The 22,184-nt window shown below is 57.7% G+C and overlaps 1 protein-coding gene across 1 annotated transcript in view; it reads left to right on the forward strand.

Moving 5' to 3' along the window:
• CDH22 (cadherin 22) overlaps positions 1 to 22,184 on the forward strand; it is an 81,944-nt gene that overhangs the window by 11,223 nt on the left and 48,537 nt on the right. The window contains exon 3 of the mRNA XM_056121470.1: positions 16,933 to 17,052. Coding sequence (XP_055977445.1) covers positions 16,933 to 17,052 — 120 coding nt within the window. The remainder of the gene's footprint in view (positions 1 to 16,932; positions 17,053 to 22,184) is intronic.

Consider the following 22,184-nt stretch of genomic DNA (forward strand, 5'->3'; position numbering starts at 1 on the left):
AAGCCCCTGTATGGACATGGCCAGGTGGGGCGGCCACCCCTGGTACAGACATGGCACCAGGGGGAAGGGGGATGTTCTGACCACTTCCGTCCCCCCCTCCCAGAGGAAGCCTCAGCTTACCCAGGCCTGGACCCCTGGGGACACAGCTCCGGGACAGTGGGGCCTGGTGCTGGTGTGGTTGTATCAAGCTGCGGGTGCAAAGCCCCAAGTCCATGGGCGAGAGAGCCCGTCTGCCACCACCCACACCCGCAGGAGGGCCTGGTGCTGTCCAAGCCCACATCCCCAGCAGTGGGGGGGCCCCCTGGAGCTGGCAGTGGGGTGAGCCTGCTTTCAGTCCGGAGACATTGGGACCGATGTAGCCAGGGCTGGTAGAAGCTGGAGCCGGGGTGAGGGCCTTGGCGATCCGATGGTCTTGGCCCCGGGCCCCTGTGGCCAGGCTGGGCAGGAGCAGGGTCCGGCTGCCGAAACACCGGCCCGGGGCTCAGCGCCGCCTCTCGGGGCCTCTCAGCTACAGGCTGGGGTCCAGAACTCTTGGCTTGCTTGGGGGCGGGACATCGTCAAGCTCAGCTTCCCCAGACGGGCCCAGTGGGGCAGGTTGGGGGTCGTGAGCACGGAGGTGGGGATGGGGGAGGGCAGAGAAAAACGGTGGGTGTGAGGAATGGTTCCAGAATGGCAGCGTGGCCGTGCTTGGGGAGCACTGAGTCACCCCTGGACCTGATGCCAGGAGTGCTCCCCAGAGCAATGCCAGGGGTGCTCCTGAGAGTACTGCCAGGGGTGCCCCCCAAGTACTGCCAGGAGTGCTCCTCAGAGCCATGCCAGGAGTGGGTAAATGTGGGTAAGCGTGTAAACACTGAGCAGGCATGCACACGCATGCACCCACCCACTGGCCGGAGGGTCTGAGCAGGGACGGGTGTGCCCGCGGACCCACGCAATGAGAGCTAGAGAGTTGGGCTCTTCTGAAGGGCGCCTGGTCTGCAGAGCGGAAGCGTTGCTGTGTTTTAGGGGTGCCATGCTGCTAGCACGCCACCCCGTTCCCAGCCGAAGCGCCGGGACCCCCTCCTTCCCCTCCCCCACCCCACCCCCAGCTCCGTGGCCTGCGTGTGAGGGCTTGTTGGCCACTGGACCCTGCCCGTCCCTTTGCGCTGAGTCCTCCTTCCCAGCCGGCGCGGGATCCGTTAGTGTTTGTCTTTCTCCTTACGGCTTATTCTCTGCGCGTCAGCCCCTCCCGTTTCATCCGCATCCGAGCGGAAGGCGAGGTTGTGTCTTTCCTTTGAGCCGAGTGTCTCAGGCCAGTGGCTCTCTGCCCCGTCTCCTGCCCGGCTGTCCCTCTGAGGTGGGCGCGGGGTGTGGCTGAGACGGCCCTGCAGTGATCCTCGCATGAGCCCAGCACTTCACACACACAACACACTCCGCCTGCGCGACCGTGTGCACTCGCTCACAGACACGCGTGAGCCCTGCTGTGTGCGCGCCCCGGGCCACCGCGGGGAGAGGCGGGCGGGCCGCCCCTTCTCACAGGAGGCTCCTGGTTGAGGGGGAAATGAGTAGGTCTTTAAATAGACGGCTGTTCAGGGGGGTCTTCTCAGAGGAGAAGCCCCTGACACTGAGCGCGGAAGGACCCCTGGGGAGGCAGAGGCTGAGAGGGGAAGCTGAGAGGGGGGCCGTGCCGGACAGATATGCACGCCAGAGTTGGGGTGGGGGGGCACCTTTCTGCACTGAGCTAACTGGGAAGTCAGACTTCTGTTTGGAAACTGGCATGAGGTCCAGGGGTGACTCAGAGGGCCAGAGCACAGGCTTCACATACCAGAGCCCCACTTCAATTCCTGATTCTATGAGCTTCCCCCCCCCCACTGCCAGGAGTGCTTCCCAAGCACTGCCAGGAGTGCTCCCCAGAGCACTGCCAGGAGTGCACCCCAAGCAGTTCCAGGAGTGCTCCCCAAGCACTGCCCGGAGTGCTCCTGAGTACTGCCAGGGGTACTCCCCAAGTACAGCCAGGAGTGCTCCTCAGAGCAATGCCAGGAGTGCTCCCCTACCACTGCCAGGAGTGCACCTGAGAGTACTTCCAGGAGTGCTCCCCAAGCACTTGCAGGAGTGCTCCCCAGACCAATGCCAGGAGTGCTCCTCAAGCACTACCAGGAGTGATCCCCAGAGCGATGCCAGGAGTGATGCCCCATCACTGCCAGGAGTGTACCTGAGAGTACTTCCAGGAGTGCTCCCCAATCACTGGCAGGGGTGCTTCCCAGAGCAATGCCAGGAGTGCTCCCCAAGCACTACCAGTAGTGATCCCCAGAGCAATGCCAGGAGTGATCCCCTACCACTGCCAGGAGTACTGCCGAGAGCACTGCCAGGGGTGCTCCCTAAGCATTGCCAGGAGTGTTCCCCAAGCACTGCCATGAGTGCTCCCCCCAATCAGATTCACTCAAAAGAATGCCAGGATCAGATTTTTTTTTTTATTAGTGGAACACCATGAGGTACAGTTGTAGATTTACAATTTTTGTGCTTAGGTTTCAATTATACAATGATCAGATACCCATCCCTCCACCAGTGCCCATTTTCCACCACCATGGATAATGTCCCCCCCCACCCCCATCCCCCCATCCCCCCCTGCCTCTGTGGCAGGGCAATCCCCTGTGTTCTCTCTCTCCTTTTGGGTGTTGTGGTCTGCAAAAGAGGCATTGAGTGGCAAACATGTTCAGTCCATAGTCCACTTTCGACATGCATCTCCCCTCCCTCCTGGGAGGGACCACCAAACACCCTTTATTTGGTGTTCCCTTCTCTATCTGAGCTGCCCTTTCCTCTAGAATTTCCGACTGGCCACTAAGCTATGGAGTAATCCTCCTGGTGCTGATCTCAGTTATTCTTGGGTATTAATCTCATATCTTGTTACTTTATATCCCCCAGATGAATGCAATCTTTCTATGTCTATCCCTCTCTTTCTGACTCATTTCGCTTAGCATGATACTTTCCATGTTGTACCACTTGTATGTAAATTTCATGACTTCATCTTTTCTAACAGCTACATAGTACTCCATTGTGTAGATGTACCAAAGTTTCTTTAACCAGTCCTCTGTTCTTGGGCACTCAGGTTTCTTCCAGTTTCTGGCTATTGTAAAGAGTGCTGCAATGAACAAACAAGTGCAGATGTCACTTCGACTATATATTTTTGCCTCTCTGGGATATATTCCCAGGAGTGGTATTGCTGGGTCAAATGGGAGCTCAATTTCTAATTTTTTGAGAATCGTCCATACTGTTTTCCAGAAGGGCTGAACCAGTGGACATTCCCACCAACAGTGAAGGAGTGTCCCTTTCTCGCCACATCCACGCCAGCATCGGTTGCTTTTGTTCTTTTGAATGTGGGCCAGTCTCTGAGGTGTGAGATGGTATCTCATTGTGGTTTTGATCTGCATCTCCCTGATGATTAATGATGTAGAGCATTTTCTCATGTGCTTTTTTGCCATTCGGATTTCTTCTTCGAGAAAGTTTCTGTTCATTTCATTGCCCCATTTTTGGATGGGGTTGGATGTTTTCTTCTTGTGGAGTTTAACCAGTATTTTGTATATCCTGGATATCAGCCCCTTGTCAGATGTGTATTCGGCGAATATCCTTTCCCATTCTGTAGACTGTCTTTTTATTTTGGTCACTGTTTCTTTGGAGGTGCAGAAGCTTCTTAGTTTAAGATAGTCCCATTTATCTATCTCTGTTTTCACTTGCTCGGCCAGTGGCGTGGCATCTTTGAAGATACCATTAGCTTCAATGTCATGGAGGGTTTTGCCAACTTTGTCTTCAATGTACCTTATGGTTTCTGGTCTGATGTTGAGGTCTTTAATCCATTTTGATCTTACTTTTGTACACGGTGTTAGGCAGAGTTCTGAGCCCATTTTTTTGCATGTAGCCATCCAGTGATGCCAGCACAATTTGTTAAAGAGGCTTTCCTTACTCCACTTCACATTACTTGCACCTTTATCAAAGATTAGATGATCATATGATTGAGGGGAGATGTCAGTGTATTCAACCCTGTTCCATTGGTCTGCAGTTCTGCCTTTGTTCCAGTACCATGCTGTTTTAATTATTACTGCTTTGTAGTACAGTTTGAAGTTCGGGAGGTTGATTCCTCCCATTTTCTTTTTCCCAAGAATTGCTTTAGCTATTCGTGGGGGCTTATTGTTCCATATAAATTTCAGGAGTGTTTGCTCCATTTCTTTGAAGAATGTCATGGGTATCTTTATAGGGATTGCATTGAATTTATACAATGCTTTCAGTAGTATTGCCATTTTGACAATGTTAAGTCTCCCGACCCATGAGCAGGGGATATCTTTCCATTTCCTCATGTCCTCTTTTATTTCCTGAAGTAGCGTTTTGTAGTTTTCTTTGTACAGGTCCTTTACTTCCTTAGTTAAGCTGATGCCAGGATCAGATTTGATGTAGTTGGGCACCATATTCCGTGCAGATTAGACAGGCAGGGAGGCAGGGGCAGGAGCAGGGGCCGGTTGAGTCATCTCTGGCTCTGGCCCCGGCAGGCCAGGAACTTGGGATGAGGCGGCACCGGCAGGGGCCTGGGAAGGGGTCGCCTTTGGGGTGTGTTTTGAAAATGGAGGCTGAAAGCACTCTCTAATGTGGTGGGTGTGGGGTGGCGGGGAGGGATTCGGGGAGGCCCGTCACGGCCTGGACCTGGTGATTAAGTAGATGGAATGTCCATTTACTGGGGCGGAAGCGGCCAGCGGGGGCGGCAGCAGAGCGGGTGGGGGGCAGAGGGAGCTCGGAGCTGTCCCCAATTACACAGCCGCGCGGGCACCCCAGAACGCGGCTCCGTGCCGAGCTCCCACAGAAGCTCGGGGGCAGCAGAGACTGGGGGGGGTGTTGTTGGGGGTGGGAACCTTTGGGTTTCAAGGCCCCAAGCGCACTTTGAAGTCAGATCTGCACACAGAGAACGGGCTCAGCAGGGCAGGGATGTGTCCAGGGTCCCAGAGCAAACCGGGGCGGCTCGGGCCCCTGCTCCCCAAGCCCAGAAGCCCCCGACTCTCTCATTTGAGCCCTGACCCAAGAAGGGGCGGGCCTGCTTCCCACCCTGCCCTGAACAACCTTCATATCCCCACCAGGGAAAGGCCAGGAACCAGTGGGAGATAAAGCAGGGTGGGACTCGGGGGCTGGAGCGATAGCACAGAGGGGAGGGCGTTTGCCTTGCACGTGGCCGACCCAGGTTCAATCCCCCGCATCCCATAGGATCCCCTGAGAAACGCCAGGAGTAATTCCTGACTGCAGAGCCAGGAGGAACCCCTGAGCATTGCCAGGTGTGACCCAAAAAGCAAAAAAAAAAAAAAAGGCAGGGTGTGACTGACAGTCTGGTGGCTTGCATTCTAGAATGTTCTCTGGGTGTCTGGCTGTCAGGGATGAGAAGTATGGGCGGGCTGCCTGGGGGCTCCAGTGAGGGTTGCTCATTGCCGTTGGAGCATTGCTCCGTTGCTGCCTCTCTGAAGAGTGGGAGGGCCGGTGGACAGCGGCAGAGAAGGCACAGACCCTCCGTGAGGCTGGAGTGGCGAGGTCCTCCTGGCAGAGCTGGGCAGCCTTAGGCCCGGAGAAAGGAGGGGCTCGTTCAGGCTCCCCCAGAGAGTGGAGGGGTCTGAGCCGGCCCTCCCCCTTGCTTCAGGAGCCCTGGCCCCGCCCTCACCCACCCCTGCCTTCCCCCTCCACTCCCCCCTCCCAGAGCCTCAAATTTCCACATCCCATTCGGGAAAGAATCGGCCACACGGTGTGGCCACGCCGGGGAGGTCAGGCCCGGGCCGGGAGGCGGCAGAAACGGCGGAAACGGAATCCGCTGCGTACGGCCAAGTCCCCTCTGAAGTGGGAGGCTGTCCACGGGGCTCGGAGGACTCCAGGCAGCTTTGAAAATCAGCCCCAATTACAGCTGATCTGGGCTGGGGGGCAGGGGGCGGGGCCTGGGCCACCCAGGAGATCAGAGGGAGCAGGGACGCTACTTGGGACATGAAAGGCCGCGGCTCGGGCAAATTAGACCACTCGGAGCTTAAAAGGGAAGGAAGTGAGCCGGGGGCTCCGAGGAGCAGGCCTACTCCGGAGGGAGGGAGGGGCACGCGCCGGACCCCGGACCCGCAGCCAGCCGTCGGGAAGCAGAGCTGAGAGCCGAGAGCGAGTCTGTGTGCCAGACCCACGCTCTGTAGAATCGGGGAGCTGGGACTTCCACGGGGGGCACACGGGGAGGCCTCTCTCTGTCCCGGAAAGGCCAGAGCCGCCAAGGCTGGCCGGGTTCCAGGGACTGAAGAGAACCGGCAGCCCGGGGAACACAGTGTGCAAGTTTAATTGTGGCTCCACATTACCTGGAGGGCTTGTTAAGACACAGATGGCCGTCCCTGCCTAGGGGTTCTGATTCAGAGGTCTCAGCTATTAGAAATATTTGCATTTCTAACGTATTTCCAGCTGCCGCTTGCTTAAGGGCTTCCCACTGAGAACCACGGAGGTGGAAGTCTGGTCTGGGTCTAGGGTACAGCCAGTGCAAAGGTCCTGGGGTGTGGAGTGTTGGAGGAGTCGCAAGGAGGTCTGTGCCGGAGAGGCGGGGGGGGGGGGGGGACGGGTTTGGTGGGGGCTGCATAATCTCTCCAGGAGGCAGTTTCTATCATGCAGACAAGAGGGCACGGTGGCCTGGGTTTCTGGGGGCAGCGGGGAGATACCAAAAAATGGGACAGATGTCAAAGATAGAACAAAAAAAAAAAAACGGTGAGGGATTGGATGTGGAGAGTGAGGGAGACAAGACAGGGATGATGCTAAATGTTTCTGAGCAACTGGGTAGATGGAGCCGCTGTTGCTGAGATGAGGGATGTTCGGGAAGGGCCAGTTTGCAGCACAAAATTAAGAATCCATTAGAGGCCGAGTTAGGAGTGAGATGTCAGGGCCGAGACATGGCTCAGAGGGTGCGCGAGCGTGCCCTGCATACAGGAGCCAGGAGCACCCTGGGAGGAGCGGCCCTCCCCCCACTGTGCCTGGGGTAGCCCCAGGGCCCTGCCAGGTATACTCCCCCCTCTCCCCGAAAAAAAGAGTAAGATTTCAGGCTGGGGAGAGAGTTCAAGCGAGGTCCTGAGTTTCAGCCCCTCAGCACAAGCCCTTGAACAGTGCTGGAGCAGCTGCACTAAAACCCAAATCAGGAACGATCAGGCCAGGAATGATCTAGTATCACGGGGCGGGTGTTTGCCTTGCCCCCAGCCAACCCGGGTTCGATCCCCGGCATCCCATATGGTTCCCCCGAGCACCGCCAGGAGTCATTCCTGAGTGCAGAGCCAGGAGGAACCCCTGCGCATCGCTGGGTGTGACCCAAAAAAAGCAATTAATAAATAAAATAAAAACCCAAAAGAAATGAGTCCAGGGGCCAGGGAGACAGAGCAGCCGGAAGCCAGGCCCTGCTTTGCGTGTGCCTGACCCCACAGGGACCCCCGGAAGTCCCCACAGCAAGTATCACCAGGTGTGGCCCTCGTGGTTTTCAACACCCGGGGCCCAGTCTCATTCCCCGGGGGGCCCCTGAACCCCCATGTAAGAGAGACAGACAAACAGACAGACGGAGAGTGAGAGTGAGATAGTAGGAGGAGTAAGAGTGAGTGAGAATGAGGGAGAGTGAAAGAGAGGGAGAGGGGCTGGAACCGTAGCACAACGGGGAGGGCGTTTGCCTTGCACACGGCCGGCCCGGGTTTGATTCCCAGCATCCCAGATGGTCCCCCGAGCACCGCCAGGAGTCATTCCTGAGTGCCGAGCCAGGAGCAACCCCTGTGCATCGCCGGGTGTGACCCAAAACGAAAATAAATAAATAAATAAATAAATAAATAAATAAGGTAAGGTAAGGTAAAGGCCCTCCCGTTGATCATCGATTTGCTTGAGCGGGCCCAGTAACGTCTCCATTGGAGACTTTGTTGTTACTGTGTCTGGCAAGCTACCGAGAGTATTCAATATGCCAGACACAGTAACAACAAAGTCTCCAAATAAATAAATAAATAAGTTTTTTTTAAAAAAGAGAGAGAAAGGGAGAGAGACAGACAATGAAAGTAAAAGAGAGAGACTGAGACTCAGTGAGAGAGAGGAGTAAAAAGTGAGTGAAAGTGATTGAGAGTGAAAGAAAGGGAGAGAGAGGGAGAGAGGGAGAGGGAGATCTCCCAAGGTGCCCGCCCGCCTAGCCCCGGGGCACACTGGCAGGCTGCCTCTGAAGGGTAAGGGTGAGGTGGGGTGAGGCTCCCTGCAGCTTGGGGAGGCCCCTCTGCTCGGCGCTGGGTGACACCCTCAAGGCCTGGGTGGGCTCCGGAGGGAGAAGGAGCCCATCGCCGCGTGCCGTAAGGGGGTCAGTCCTCATCTCTCCGGCTCTAGACAGCGGCCAGCAGACAGCAAGCTGTTGACCCACGTCCAGTTCAACCCCACCTACTTATTTATGCCAGCTGTGTCCACGGCGTTCGACTTGGCACTGTCGAGGGACAGAAATGAGAACTTCAATCCGGTGCCTCATCTATTAGCCGCTGCCTTATTCTGGGCACCACGGGGGACGTAAAGATAAGTAATTGAATTAGATCCACAAATGTTTATTAGCACCCATTATAGACAAGGCCTCCGGGGGACTTGGCTCTGAGGGCTTGCAGAGATGAGTCACCAGCTTAGCAATATATATTAACACCTACTTTATATATGTGTGTGTATATATTTGCATGTGTGTATATATATACACACACACACATATATCCTCCAAGGGATTAGAAAAGTAAGTAGCTATTTGTGGGGGGCTGGAAAGATAGTTCAGTGGGTAAAGTTCTTGCCCACACGGCTGACCTGGGTTTGATCCCTGGCACCACCCCAAGTGGCCCCCTGAGCCCTGCCAGGACTGATCCCTGAACGCAAAGGCAGGAGTAAGCGTTGACTACCACTGGGTTTGCCAAAAACAAAAGACACGGTGCAAGAAACATTTATCAGCACCTACTATGTGCAGGAGCGTACAAATCGGATGGAGAGCCGCCCTGGTGTGGAGCGCAGTTTCCTCTCTGCGGTCAGATCGACTGGGAGCGACTGTTGGCTGGGCCATGCAGGGAAGGAATCCAGTGTGACGGGGGGGGGGGGGGGGGGTGTCCCTTTCAGCCTCAGCAGAAAAGAATGCCGCAATCAATTAGTGATGTCTGCCGTGAGCAAAGGCAGCGGAGGGCGGTGGTGTGTGTGCCCGGGAGGGTTGGCACTGCTCGGCTGATCGGGGTTCGACAGACCCGGGTGAGCACGTCCCCGTGTGGGAAGAATCTGTGAGCAATGGATCAGGCCGTTTGTCGGGCAGCCTGCAGTCCTTGGGAGAGTCACTAAGTAATAGCTCTCAGCCAGGCCTGCGCTCACGGGGCTGTTTGTCTTTATCCGCACAGTCCTGGAGAATAAGCAGGTCAGGCACTACTGTCCTCATTTTCCAGGGGAAGAGATTGGGGGGGTGGGGGGAGAGAGAGAGAGAGGGAAAGAGAGGGAGAGGGAGAGAGAGAGGGCAAGGGAGGGAGGGAGAGAGGCCAGGGGCCCTGTCACCAGACCCCAGATCTGGAGCCGGGTGCCAAGCTCCTGGCCTCAGTGCTCTTGAGAATCAGCCACCACGCTGGCCTGTGTTCCCTCGGGACTTCACACCCCTCAGGTCATTTCGTCCCCCCTGGAACTCTCTGAGGCTCTGTTCACCCCCTGTTTGACTGCTGAGGACATTGAGGTGGTCGTGACGGGACAGGAACGGCAGCTGGGAACAGGCGCGGTCCGCTTCCTCAGTCGGGGCCTTGCGGGGACAGAGAGGAACGGAGGAGGACGGAAGGACGGAAGGAGGCCACGCACGCCCCCGGGGCCTCGTTTGGGGTGGGCAGGAGGAGCCGGGGGCCGGGGGCCATCCTCTGCACGGCTGGAGAGAGTACAGCTCAGCAGCCTTTGGGCCCGGCCAGGAATCAATTGCTGGCCTCTGCTGAGACGACTTCTAAAGATGTTTTTAATTAAAGTCCGGGAAGATCTATAGGTGCAATATCTCCTCGCCTGGAACAGCACCGGCGCTCCCGGACTGGGGAGCGGGGGGCAGGACACCGAGAGCGGAGGGGGCCGAGAAGCAGAGGCCCATGGCCCCGGAGATGGCCTGGTGGCCCGGGGCATGTAGACGGGGAGGCGTGGTCCCTGCCAGCCTCCGTCAGTAAGTCACTCAACCAGCCCAAGCATCATCTCCAGCCGGGCCCGACACCCACCTGACGGGAGGCACAGGGTGGACAGCGGCCCCTCCCACCCCCCCGGGCTCTGGCACAGGGTGGGTGCTCCGTAGATGGTGGGGAACCATCTGAGCTGAATTATCCACAATCCGTCCCTTTGCTTTCTGCAACAGGCAAGCAGAGCTGGCCGTGCAGATTCTAAAAATATCGCCATCCCGGACACACCAGGTGACCTGAGGAGTCCCCGGGGGAAGCCCCGTGTCGGTGTGTGAAGGGGATCCCATTCTGGCTGATTGGGGGTGTCTCAGGCTCCCCCCCATACACTGGGGTGCCCGCTGGGGAATTCTACAGCTGGGATCCAAGAGGGCGTGTGGGCTGTGGGGAGAAAGGGGTTCTGAGCCCCGTGCAAACTCTGCACAAGTGTGTTTGCCCCAGGAAGTGGCCCTTGGCCCAGGGGGCCAGAAGTGTCCTTTCTTCTTGCACCCCGCCCATCCCTCATCCATCCACCCTCTCATTGTTTTCAGAGTGTCTCTGGGGGGGGGGGGTCTCTGCTCCTGGGTTTGATTTGGATTTTTATTTTGAGGGGGGACCACCCCCACAGATGCTCAGGGGTGACTCCTGGCTCTGCACTCAGGAATACCCCACCTCCTGAGCCAGGGGGACTGAATGTGACACCGGGAATCAAACCCCAGTGGGCTACATACAAGGCAAGCACCCTAACCACTGCACTATCTCTCCGGCCCCTCTGTGCCTGTTTAACTCAGCTTCCGGGCTTGCTCTCCCTCTTCCTGTCTCTGCTCTGTGCCCCACTTCCTGTCTCTCGGATTTTTGGCCTCTCTGAGCTGCCTCTCTGGCCTCGTTTCTCCCGCTTGAATATCTGAATATCTGTTTCCCCACTTGATCTTGCTGACTCTCTGTCCCTCTGTCCCTCGTCTCTCTGACCCATTTTCTGGCCCATCTCTCTTGGCCACCTTCTCTGTCCCTTGCCATGGGACCGACCCACTCCTCTTCTCCTCCTCTGTCCTGTGCACCCCCCCAGCCCTGAGCATCCACGGTCCCCCGCCTCCTGCATCTCATCCATCAGCATTCTCTGGCCCGGAGTCTCCGCCGGAAGCGAGGTCCAGGCCGGACCAGCACCCCCCCGCGGCCTAAGTGCTGGTCTCGGAGGGCGCAGGGGCCGGCTTGAGCAGGGCCATGTTTCCGGTGTAATCTGAAGATTTGCAGGACGCGACAAGTGGTTTTTAATTTTTAATAGAATGCATTCTGTGCAGTGCTGGCAGCAGCAGGGGGTGGGACTCGATGTTTTTTTCTTTTTCTTTTTTTTTTTTTATAAATGTTTGAGAAGCCAAATGGGAGCCGAGGGTTTTCCCAGGCCCAGCGGGGCGGCAAGGGGAGGTGGGAGAGAGGAAGAATGGTAATTACAAACATCTTCATAATAATGACACTTGGTCACCTAGGTGGCCAACCCTCCAGAGCAGCCTCCTTCCGCTCATTAAGGCCTCTCCTTCATGGGGGACGCAGGGAGGAGGAAGGGCCCGTCTCCACTCTCCAGGAGGGAAACCGAGGCACAGTCCAGTCCGCTGGAGAGCTGGCCTTCACGGCTGGGCTACCCCTCCCCGAGTCAGCTGGGGCTCCCTGGCACCTCGCTGCACCCCAGGTTAGAACAGGAAGGGTGGGGGCTGGAGCAGTAGCACAGCGGGTAGGGCGTTTGCCCTGCATGTGGCTGACCCGGGTTCGATTCCCAGCATCCCACAGGGTCCCCTGAGCACCGCCAGGAGTAATTCCTGAGTGCATGAGCCAGGAGGAACCCCTGTGCATGGCCAGGTGTGACCCAAAAAGAAAAAAAAAACAGGAAGGGTGTACCTTACACTTCCGGCTCCTTGAGGTGCCGTGTCAGAGGCCCAGATAAGGGCTGGGTAGGAGACACGTGGTCTTGCCTGTGTTTGATCCAACCCCAGCACTGCCCGAATAAATCAGCCATGTCAGAAAAAAAAATACAGAGATGTTGACTGTGCAATTCTTCCCTGCCCCCCCCCGAGACACACACACACACACACACACACACACACACACACACACACTGGTACTCGAGAGCCTGGACTCTTAGTTCAGGGGTCCAGGCTCTCGAGTACCAGTACTCAGGGTACTAAGTACTCCGGTGTTAAGTACTCGGATACTAAGGGACCTGGCCTCCCAACAATACTGAGGCCCCCTGCGCGCCTGGCTTCCCCAGCCCAGGCCCCCACCCTCTCTGACCCCGCCCCCCATCAGCATGGCTCAGAGGCAGGGCAGGACTGTCCACATGGCTGAAGGTTACTGATGAGGAGACAGACGGGACAGGGAAAGGCTTGATTGACAGCACAGAACGAGGCAGTGACAACCTTGAGACCAGCCTCTCCTTTGGGGGCATCCAGCTCCTTGGTGGTTTGGCCCGGGAGAAGTCCAACTGGCTCGGTGGCCCCATCTCTCTGGGGTGTCGCATGGCATGCCACCTTCACATCTTTCCCTCCCTCGTGACGCCGTCTTGGGATCCTCGCGGTGCCGCTCTGTGACTCAGTTCCCTCCGGAGTTCAAGCCGGGGTTGGGTCTGAAGCGCTCCTTCCTCATAAGCTGGAGACACGCTTCAGAATTGTTGCAGGAGCTTGGGGGGGGGGGAAATGCCCTTGTGGGTCCTGCGCCCCCAGGGACTCCCCTGGAGCGGGTCTGATCCAGGGCTGAGCGTCGGTTTGGTTTGAAAGCTCCTCGGAGATTCGGGTAGTGCAGCCAGGTGGGGAGCCCCCGGCGCTGAGCTCTCGGAGGACCAGCCCCTCCCACGGCGACACTCCACACAAGCGCTGGGCTCCGAGGGCATCTGACAGGCCTCCCTCTCCAGCCTGGGTGGAAGGCGTTAATGCCGCGAGCAGGGCAGGAAGCACCGGGACAGCAGATGACTCATCCCCTGGAAGGCTGAGCATGAACAGCTCTGGAGGGAGAGAGAAAACCAAACCAGCCCCTGGCTGCTCTCAGACTCGCCCGCCCTGTCCCTTCTCTGGTTCTTGCCACTCTCTCTTGCCTGTCTCCTCATCCTCATCCTCATTCTCATTCTCATTCCTCCTCCTCCTCCTCCTCCTCCTCCTCTTCCCCTCCTCCTGCTCCTCCTCTTCCCCTCCTCCTCTTTCTCTCCATCCTCCTCTTTTCCTCCTCCTCCTCTTCCTCCTCCTTCTCATCCTTGTCCTCGTCCTGCTCATCCTCCTCCTCCTCCTCCTCCTCCTCCTCCTCTTCCACTTCCTCTTCCTCCTCCTCCTCCTTCTCCTCCTCTTCCTCCTCATCCTTGTCCTCGTCCTGCTGATCCTCCTCCTCCTTCTCCTTCTTCTCCTCCTCCACTTCCTTCTCCTCCTCCTCCTCCTCCTCCTCCTCCTCCTCCTCTTCCTCCACCTCATCCTTGTCCTTGTCCTGATCCTCCTCCTCCTCTTCCTCCTCCTTCTACTCCTCCTCCTCCTACATTTCCTCCTCCCTCTCTCTCTCTCTTCTCCTCCTCCTTCTCTTTTATATAGCAAGATACACGTGAAGCTTTGACCTCAGAACAACGCTGGGTTTGAATCTTGCCTGTCCTGTTTATTTCCCAGAGGTGGGGCTGGAGCCTGGTCCTGTCCTTGGTCCTGAACACAGGACTTGATTGGCACAACGATCTGGAGGGTTTGGTGGTGCGATCGCTCCTGTTTCTCCACGGAAGACCTTGAGGCAAAGAAATAGTCATGACTTTCTTTGCTCCCCATCTGTAAGGTGAAAGCTCTCAAGGCTATTCTCGAAGATTTGGGGTGTACGTTCCACTAGGTAGCACAGAACGGGCTCCTATAGCATCCGTCACCAAGTCTTCCCTGGCATCTGCAGTTATCACAAATAATCACATATTGATGAGTGGCATGATTAATCTGCTCCTGTGGCAAGCCTATCTGTTTCTTCATCTGGGAAATGGGAACAGCGGGGAAGGTGCTGACGGAGGTGGGCATCACCCCCACGAGGGCCAGGTACTGACTTCTAGGAGTTTCCTGGGCCACTTCATGTCACATTGGTAACTCGAAATCGGTCATGGAGAGAGTATTGAAACATGGAAATAAAAACCCCACAAACAGGATGTCCCTCCCCACCCCTGCATGCCCGGGAGCGGGCACCCCTGGCACCTGCCTCAGAGAGCCGGTATGAGAGCCGAGGAAGGGAAGGAACGTGGGCAGCTGCTGGACCAGGGCTGGGCGGGGTGGGCATGTCCCCCAGGAGGTCCCATAGTAATCATCCACTGGGTTCCCTTTTTCTGCTGATTCTGGGGAGCTGCTGACTTGTGGAGCTGGGGGGGTGTAGAGGGCCCTTGTGGGGTGGGGTGTGGGGGGAGGCAGTGAATCACTGACCCTTCACCAACCCCACGTGTCGGCATTAACTGTAATGGCTGTAATAAAGAATCCGGGATTGTGGAAATGATTCCATCAGTCCCTCGGGAGTCCCTGGGATGCAGCCAGAGAGAGAGGGAGGAGAGAGAGAGAGAGAGAGAGAGAGAGAGAGAGAGAGAGAGAGAAAGAGAGAGGAGCCCTACCTTCAACCACGTCCCTAGGGAGTCACTCATCTTGCATTGTGCCTCATGCAGTGGGTGAGAGGGGTACGAGGAGGGGTCCACCCAGGAGACCCTCTCCCACCCTTCACAGTGCACCCGTCCTCTCCCATTGCCGCTGTCTGTGAGGGAGGGAGGCGTGGTCGTGCCACTGTATCTGGCCATGCAGCGCCTCCCCCGATGTCAACAATCTGCCTTTCGTAAATGCCGGGCACGGCCCAGGCACCGTGCTCCGTGCTGAATGTGGAACCCGATTTGCATTCTTCCAAGGATGCCCAGAGTTCGGCAGCCATCCTCACCTCCCTGCCGTTTCCGAAGTGAAAACAAAACAGGCGCAAAGGGGAGGGTGACATGCCCGAGGTCACAGCGCTAAGTGGTGGCCACGTGCCATCAGGGATCATGACCCAGGGACCTCGGGTGGCAGGGTCTGTGCGGAGTCGGATCCCGGAAAGACTTTGCCCTGAGTCCTGGGTTCGAGCCCACCACCACTCCCTCGCTCTGTGCTCTCGGCCAGGCCTTGCCGTCCGTGTTCCCCATTTCCTGTCCTGTTATTTGAGGGGCCTCCTGGCCTCTTGGGGACCTTGGGAAGGTCAGAGATGATGGGGTGAGTGGCTGGGGAAGCCACACTTGGGTCGGGTGCCCAGTGGAACGGCCTTCTCATCTCTATGGAGGGTACCACCCGTGTTCCTTAGAAGGGGACCCTTGTCAGGGAGCATGAACTGCGGGTAGGGTTGCAGGCGGTGGGGGCTGGCCCCAACCCTTCCCCAGCCCCCACTCGGGCATGGTTGATGGAGAGGAGGCGCATTGCAGGGGCCGGATTAGGAAGCTCGGGTGGGGAGGGGGAGCTCTGAGAGGGAAGTGAGGAATGCAAAAGAGTGAAAAATAAATACATGTGTCTGTCTGGAATGATGGAGGGCCCCAGGCTGGAGGCGGCGGCAGGCTGGGCTCAGCAGAACCGCCATAGGAGTACTTCAGAGCGCACTCATTAGCCAGGCAGTGAACTGGCCTCTCCTCCCACTCGGCAGCCCTGCAGGCTCTGACTCTCGCAGCGCCCCCCCCCCCCCCCCCCCCGGCAAACCCCCGCCCCCACGGGGGCACACCCAAGAGACAGCCCCTCTCTGAAGCGAGAGGCGAGCCCCGGTACCATCCGGTCAAATTCTGGACCCCCAAGACTGCCTCTTGGAGCTGGCCACCTCACCCCCATTCTTGCTGGAAAGGTTCAGCTGGACACCAGGGCCTGGACCTGCCTCTCCTTCCTGCCTCCCCCCACCTGCCCCCACCTCCATCCTCACGTCCCAAACCCTGCTTTCGTCAAATTGAACATGATGTCAAATTAGAACCATCTCTGGGACAGGCCGAGAGAAGCGCCCAGCTTAATGAGGCAGCGTCGAAAATCAATAACTTAATTGCCGCTGTTTGATGGACTTTTATCCAATTTATACTCTCCCCAGAAGCCGACGTGCAGAGCATGTGGAGAGGCGGGCAGGGGTCTGGGGGCGGGACTGGAGTGGGGGGCAGGGCCCACTCAATCACGTCCCATAGGGAGGCTGGGCAAAGCCAGTGGATCGCCAGGGACAGGTCAGCGTGGCCTCTGGGGCACCAGTGCCCCTCAGTCAACCTTCTGGGCTACCCCGAACCCACCACGGCAGAGCAGGATGGGCAGAAGGGGCAGAAGTCTCTTGAGAAACCGGGGTAGCCTGAGGTGGGTCCAGAGACCCTGCCTTGGGTGGCAGCTGCCCGGCTGCCCGGTCTCCTTTCTCGGACTTCGCAATGGCCTTCCTGTGCCACTTGTGCTGGGCCGGCTGCCGCCCGGGCTGGCTCTGCACCAGCTGTGGAGAATACCATTGCCTTGAGGTGGAGATTCCTCAAGGACTGAGATTCCCAGCCCCCAGTTTGCTGAAGAGGAAACATTCAGAGACGACCTCCCTGCCCTGTCCTGCCGCTGGGGACCACGCCTGGGAAGGTGCAATCCAGAGGCACCCTGGAAAGCAGGGCGGGACTGTTTGGGGACAGGGTGCGGGGGTGGTGGTGAGTGGACTGACCGCAGTTACCTCCAGCCAGCCTGGTGCTTCATTCTCAGCGTCTCCTAGGGCGGGAGCGGGGGCGGAGGGAGCCGGTGGGGAGGACAATTACAGTGGCCCCAGGTAACCCTCGTGTCGCTTGGTCCCCCGGGTCCAGGCACATCGGTGATGCAGGTGATGGCCTCAGATGCAGATGACCCCACTTATGGCAGCAGCGCTCGGCTGGTGTACAGCGTGCTGGACGGAGAGCATCACTTCACCGTGGACCCCAAGACGGGTGAGGGACGGAGCCAGGGTCGAGGGGTGGGACTGGGGTGGCCTGGGGTGGGGACGTAGCTATCCGAGATGTGAGCGTGGCTGTGCCTAGTCAGAATGGGGCGGGGCTGCACCTGCGTGGGTGGGGTAGGGGTGGGGCCTGGGCAGGGCCTGGACTGGACCAGGATGGGGCGGGGCCAGGTCTGGAGTAGGCGGGGCCTGGGAAGGGCGGAGCCTGAACTGGGCCAGGATGGGGCGGGGCCAGGTCTGGAGTGGGCGGGGCCTAGGCAGGGCCTGAACTGGGCCAGGATGGGGTGGAAAGGGGCGGGACCTGGGCTGGGGCGGGGCCAGGTCTGGAGTGGGCGGGGCTGGGCAGGGCGGAGCAGGGCCTGGACTGAGCCAGGATGATGGGGCGGGCTCAGACCGGGAGTGGGCGGGGCCTAGGAAGGGTGAGGCCTGAACTGAACCAGGATGGGGCCGGAAGGAGCGGGACCTGGGCCGGGATGGGGCGGGGCCATGCCTGGAGTGGGCGGGGCCTGGACTGGGCAGGGAGGGGCGGGAAGGGGCGTGGCCTGGGGTGGCAGCTCATCACCTCCTCCTATGGGCTCAGCACCTTTCCAGCTAACAGCCCTGGAAGCAGGTGGCAGTTGCCCAGTCTCTTGTTTCCAGGATGGACATAGGGCAGGCAGTCCGGCTGGCAGCGGGAAGAGGCCTACGAGCAGAATGGGGTGGGAAGACACCTGCAGGACCAGGCGGAAGGCGGCCGGCCAGCCTAGGGACCCTGAAAGGAGTTCAGAGCTACGCATCCCCCCTGGGCGATAAACTGAGGCGAGGCAGGCGTGTCCGCAGCCCTCCCGGCTTTGTTCCTACCGAGTCCTTTTTGCTGGTGAAGGGCACTTTCCCAGCAGCCGTGAGCGCTTTGTTCGGAGGGAAGTTATTGAAGATCTTTTGGAAAGAGAGAGCCCGAGACCTTCAGGGAAGATTGGCTTTGCTGCTTGCTGTCCGCCAGCCCCCGTCTCGCTCCCTTTGAGCTTTGAACGGGATTAGGGCACGAGGGCCCTCTCAGGAGGGGGTGGGGGTGCAGGGAGGGGTCGGCAGAAAGAAGGAGACAGAGGCTGGGAGGTGAGCGATTCACTAGGAGCCACGCAGAGGGGAGTGGCAGCCAATTCCCCGGGCCCTGCTCTCTGCGCCCCCAGAATAGGAAGGAGAGGGAGAGCGCCAGATTGTTCATCAAATGCCTTCACGGGGTTCAGGTTCCCGTGGGGGCAAGAGGACAGACAAGGGAGGGCAGGGATACTGAATGTGCCCGCGCAAAGATTCTCAGGGCGGAAGCCTCAGATCTGCAAGAGGATAAGGTGTTGGCCAGAGAAGGGCATTGCAGGCAGAGGGCACGGTGCATGCAAAAATCGGAGAGGGCCAGAGCAGTCGAAGCATGAGGGGAATTGTAAGCAACCCAGAAGCGCCCACGTGCAGTGCAGGGTTGCAGAGGGCCTGGCCGAGGCCCTGGTGGAAGCCGGCCAGTCTCAGCTTTGTTCTGACGGGAGCAGGCAACAGATTTGAGGTGGGGGCTTTGATTCGTGTTTTTTTTTTCTGTTGGGAGGAGGGGGCTGGGAATTTCAATCCAGGCGCACAGTTATAATTGTATTCTCCGAACATAACATCTTCCTTGTCTTCTTTTTTTTTCCTCCTTGCAAATGTGATGCATGTTAGAAAACATTCAGACATTAAAGAAACATGAAAGAGAGGAGCTGCTTCCCTTACCCCTCCCCTAATTGCAGCTGCGAAGGTAGGGGCTCTCGGCGCACACATCCGGGGAGAGCTCGGAACTCATTGACTTGAAAAAATATTAAGTTTAAAAAAAAACCAGATTATCCATTTCAAGGTTCAAAATTCAGAAAGTCCAAATGGATATGTAGTGTGAATTCTTCACCCCTTCCAGCCTCGGAGGCACCAGCCTGCGTCCCCAAGGCAACCAATGTAATTTTCCTGTGTATCTTTCCAGAGCTCTTCTATGCATGTACAAGGAAATAGGTACATGCATTTGTTTTATTTTTTCCCCCACAAAAATGGTAGCTATAAGCACTCACTAGACACCCTGTTTGCCTTTTTCACTTAACAATACATCTTGAAGATTATTCCGTATCAGTACATAAAGAGCTTCCTCATTCTTTTATTTAACAGCTGTTATGGATACACTAAAATTTATTTCACCAGTCCCCTCTTGATGGGCACTTACGCGGCTTCCAATCTTTGGCTACAGTGAACAATGCTACAGTGAATAACCTCATGCATAGATCACTGTGTGCTTGTGTGAGGGCATCTGCAGGATAATTTTCAGGAAGTAGAAACTCTGGGTCAAAGAGAACTTGCATTTGGAATGTGGATAGATAATGCCGAAATGGAGCCGATTACACTCCCGGGAACGCCTCGGAGCCAGCCCGCTATCCCTCCCCCTCACCAACATGTGGGTTCATTGATGACTTTTAAGCAGGGAAGTGACATGCTCAGGTTTTCATTTTAACAAGCTCCCTCGGGCTGCTTCTGTGTAGCTTGGCTCAGAGGCAGCTGCTGAATTCAGGGAGGCATAGGAACCCGGGGTGGCCATCGGAGAACCCTGGACGACAAAAATCAAAGCCCGGATCCCTTCTTTGCACCCACCCGGACCCCCTAACCTGCTCCATCTGGTTCAGGGTCACGGGAGGAAACGAGATGAGGTGCTGAGAAGGAAGGATGAGGTTTGACGGTGAAGAGGCAAATTAGGTCCTCGGTGAGTGTATAGGACTTGACCATGGGGAGAATCTTGGGGGGAGGTTCTAACTCTGGGGCTGGCATGAAAAGGGGGTGCCAACTCTGGCGATGCAAAGGAGGAAGGTGGGTTAAGAAGTTAAGAAGCGTCCCGGGGCAAAGGGACTGGCAAACAGGTCTCAGGCTCCAGCACACAGCTCAGTGGTTCTGTGTGAGCCACGCAGGGTTCAGGTGCCCGGGGAAGATTCTTCTAGAACTTCTCACGGTCTGACATGTGGGCCTGTTGCTGCAGGGGCACCTTGGGGCATGGTTTTCCCAGGCCCAGGAGAGTGAGGATGGCACCCCGCCTCTGGTGACAGTCGTTGGGAGAGAAGGAGAGAATCTATTCATTCTAATCTTTTTAGGGTTTCTGCTGTGCGTCCCGCTGGCGATTCTAGGAATGTGGCTCCCGGCCAGGCCCACAGGCCCTGCCCACACGGAGCTTGGATTCTAGTCGGGAAGACAGAATAGACTCGTGGGAGCGCACAGCCCTGTGGCAGGGGGAGAGAGGCAGGGCACAGAGGCAGAGCGATAGCAAAGTCGGGAGCCAACTCACGATCAATCCCCGGCATCCCATAGGAGTGATCCCCGAGCCCCTCCGAGCAGTGACCCCTGAGCACCGAGCCAGGAGTCAGACCTGAGCACTGTCGGGTTGGGTCCAAACAAGTAAACAAATAAAAAGAAGGGATTAGTCTGAGAGGAAGCAGCCTTTTGGGACAAGCCTTTTGAGGAGGCGGCCTTGGCCAAGACCTCAGTCCCGTGAGGGCCGGGCTTTTTGGATCTCAGCTGTGATTTTCAGCCCTCTTTTCCTGTGGTTGAGAATCAGGGACTAAGCACAAGCTATGAGACCCGGTCCCTAAAGAGGCTCTGAGGTGACAGTGGTGACGGTGTTATGGAGACAATGATGAGTGTCTTCATTCAGCTGAAGGGATGGTGCTGTTTAGAGTTGAACGTCTCTGGGGGGGAGGCGCACCCTGCCATGTTGAGGAGCTATTCCTGACTCTGTGCTCAAGAGTGACCCCTGAGACTGGAGAGACAGCACAGCGGGGAGGGTGTTTGCCTTGCACGCGGCTGACCCGGGTTCGATTCCCAGCATCCCGTATGGTCTCACGAGCACCGCCAGGAGTCACTCTGAGTGCAGAGCCAGGAGTAATCCCTGCGCATCGCCGGGTGTGACCCAAAAAGGAAAAAAAAAAGAGTGACCCCTGGCAGTGCTCAGGGAACCACGTATGGCGCTGGGGAATGAACCAGAGTCAGCCACATGCGAGGCCAGTGCCACCAGCCATGTTATCGCTCCAGCCCTGTGAGCTGCTCATCTTTGCAGCAAGGAGAGAGAGAAACGGAGCAGAGACACGGGCAGGGTGGGGGTGGGGTGGAGAAGCGGCACGGGATGAGGGTGCCCGCTCTGCATGCCGGGACCTTGTTCTGTCCATAGCAACACACGCCCCACCCCCGTCCAGCATCTCTGGTGGGGCCCAGGGGGTTACTAGGAAGCAAGGTCAGCCGTGAGGTACATCATCCCAGCACCCAGCACTGCATCCTAGCACCCAGCACTGCATCCCAGCACCCAGCACTGCCTCCCAGCACCTAGTACTATGTCCTAGCACCCAGCACTACCTCCCAGCACCTGGTAATGTGTTCTGGCACCCAGTACTGCATCCCAGCACCCAAAATCCTGCACTGTATTCAGCACCCAGCCCTGCCTCCCAGCACCCAGTACTATGTCCTAGACCCAGCACTACCTCCCAGCACCCGGTACTGCATCCTGGCACCCAGTACTGCATCTCAGCACCCAGCTCTGCATCCCAGCACCCAACCCTACATCCCAACACCCAGCACTGCATCCAGTACCCAGTACTACCTCCTGGCACCCGGTACTACATCCTGGCACCCAGTACTGCATCTCAGCACCCAGCACTGCCTCCCAGCACCCAGCACCGCACTATTTAGCACTGTTGGTACAGCATCACTGTGAGTGGCCCCCAGGTCATTTTGGTCGTGCCCAGCACCACGACCCTCCCACATGAAGCAAAAGAGAGCGACCAGGGCTGAGGGGGATGTCCAAGATCTGAGAACAACGCCCCACCCTTCCCACTCCCTCACCCGCAGAGGCGCAGAGGAGTGTGGCCAGTGTGTGTGTGTGTGTGTGTGTGTGTGTGTGTGTGTGTTGGGGGGTGCAGGCATGAAGCCTGGGAGGGCAGGGACAGGCCCCAGGGAGCCAGAAAGTGGCCCTCCGGCTCAGCAGGTGCCAGTGGGGTCCTGGTTCTTGGGCGTCTCAGCTCCTGGGGCCTGAAAGCCCCCCCGCTGGCTTCCCGGGAAGGACCCGCGCCCCCCCCCCCTCCAACCCCACACACCACTCCAGCCCCTGAG

Source organism: Sorex fumeus, unplaced genomic scaffold (assembly GCF_029834395.1).
Source record: "Sorex fumeus unplaced genomic scaffold, SorFum_2.1 ptg000044l, whole genome shotgun sequence".
NCBI lineage: Eukaryota > Metazoa > Chordata > Mammalia > Eulipotyphla > Soricidae > Sorex > Sorex fumeus.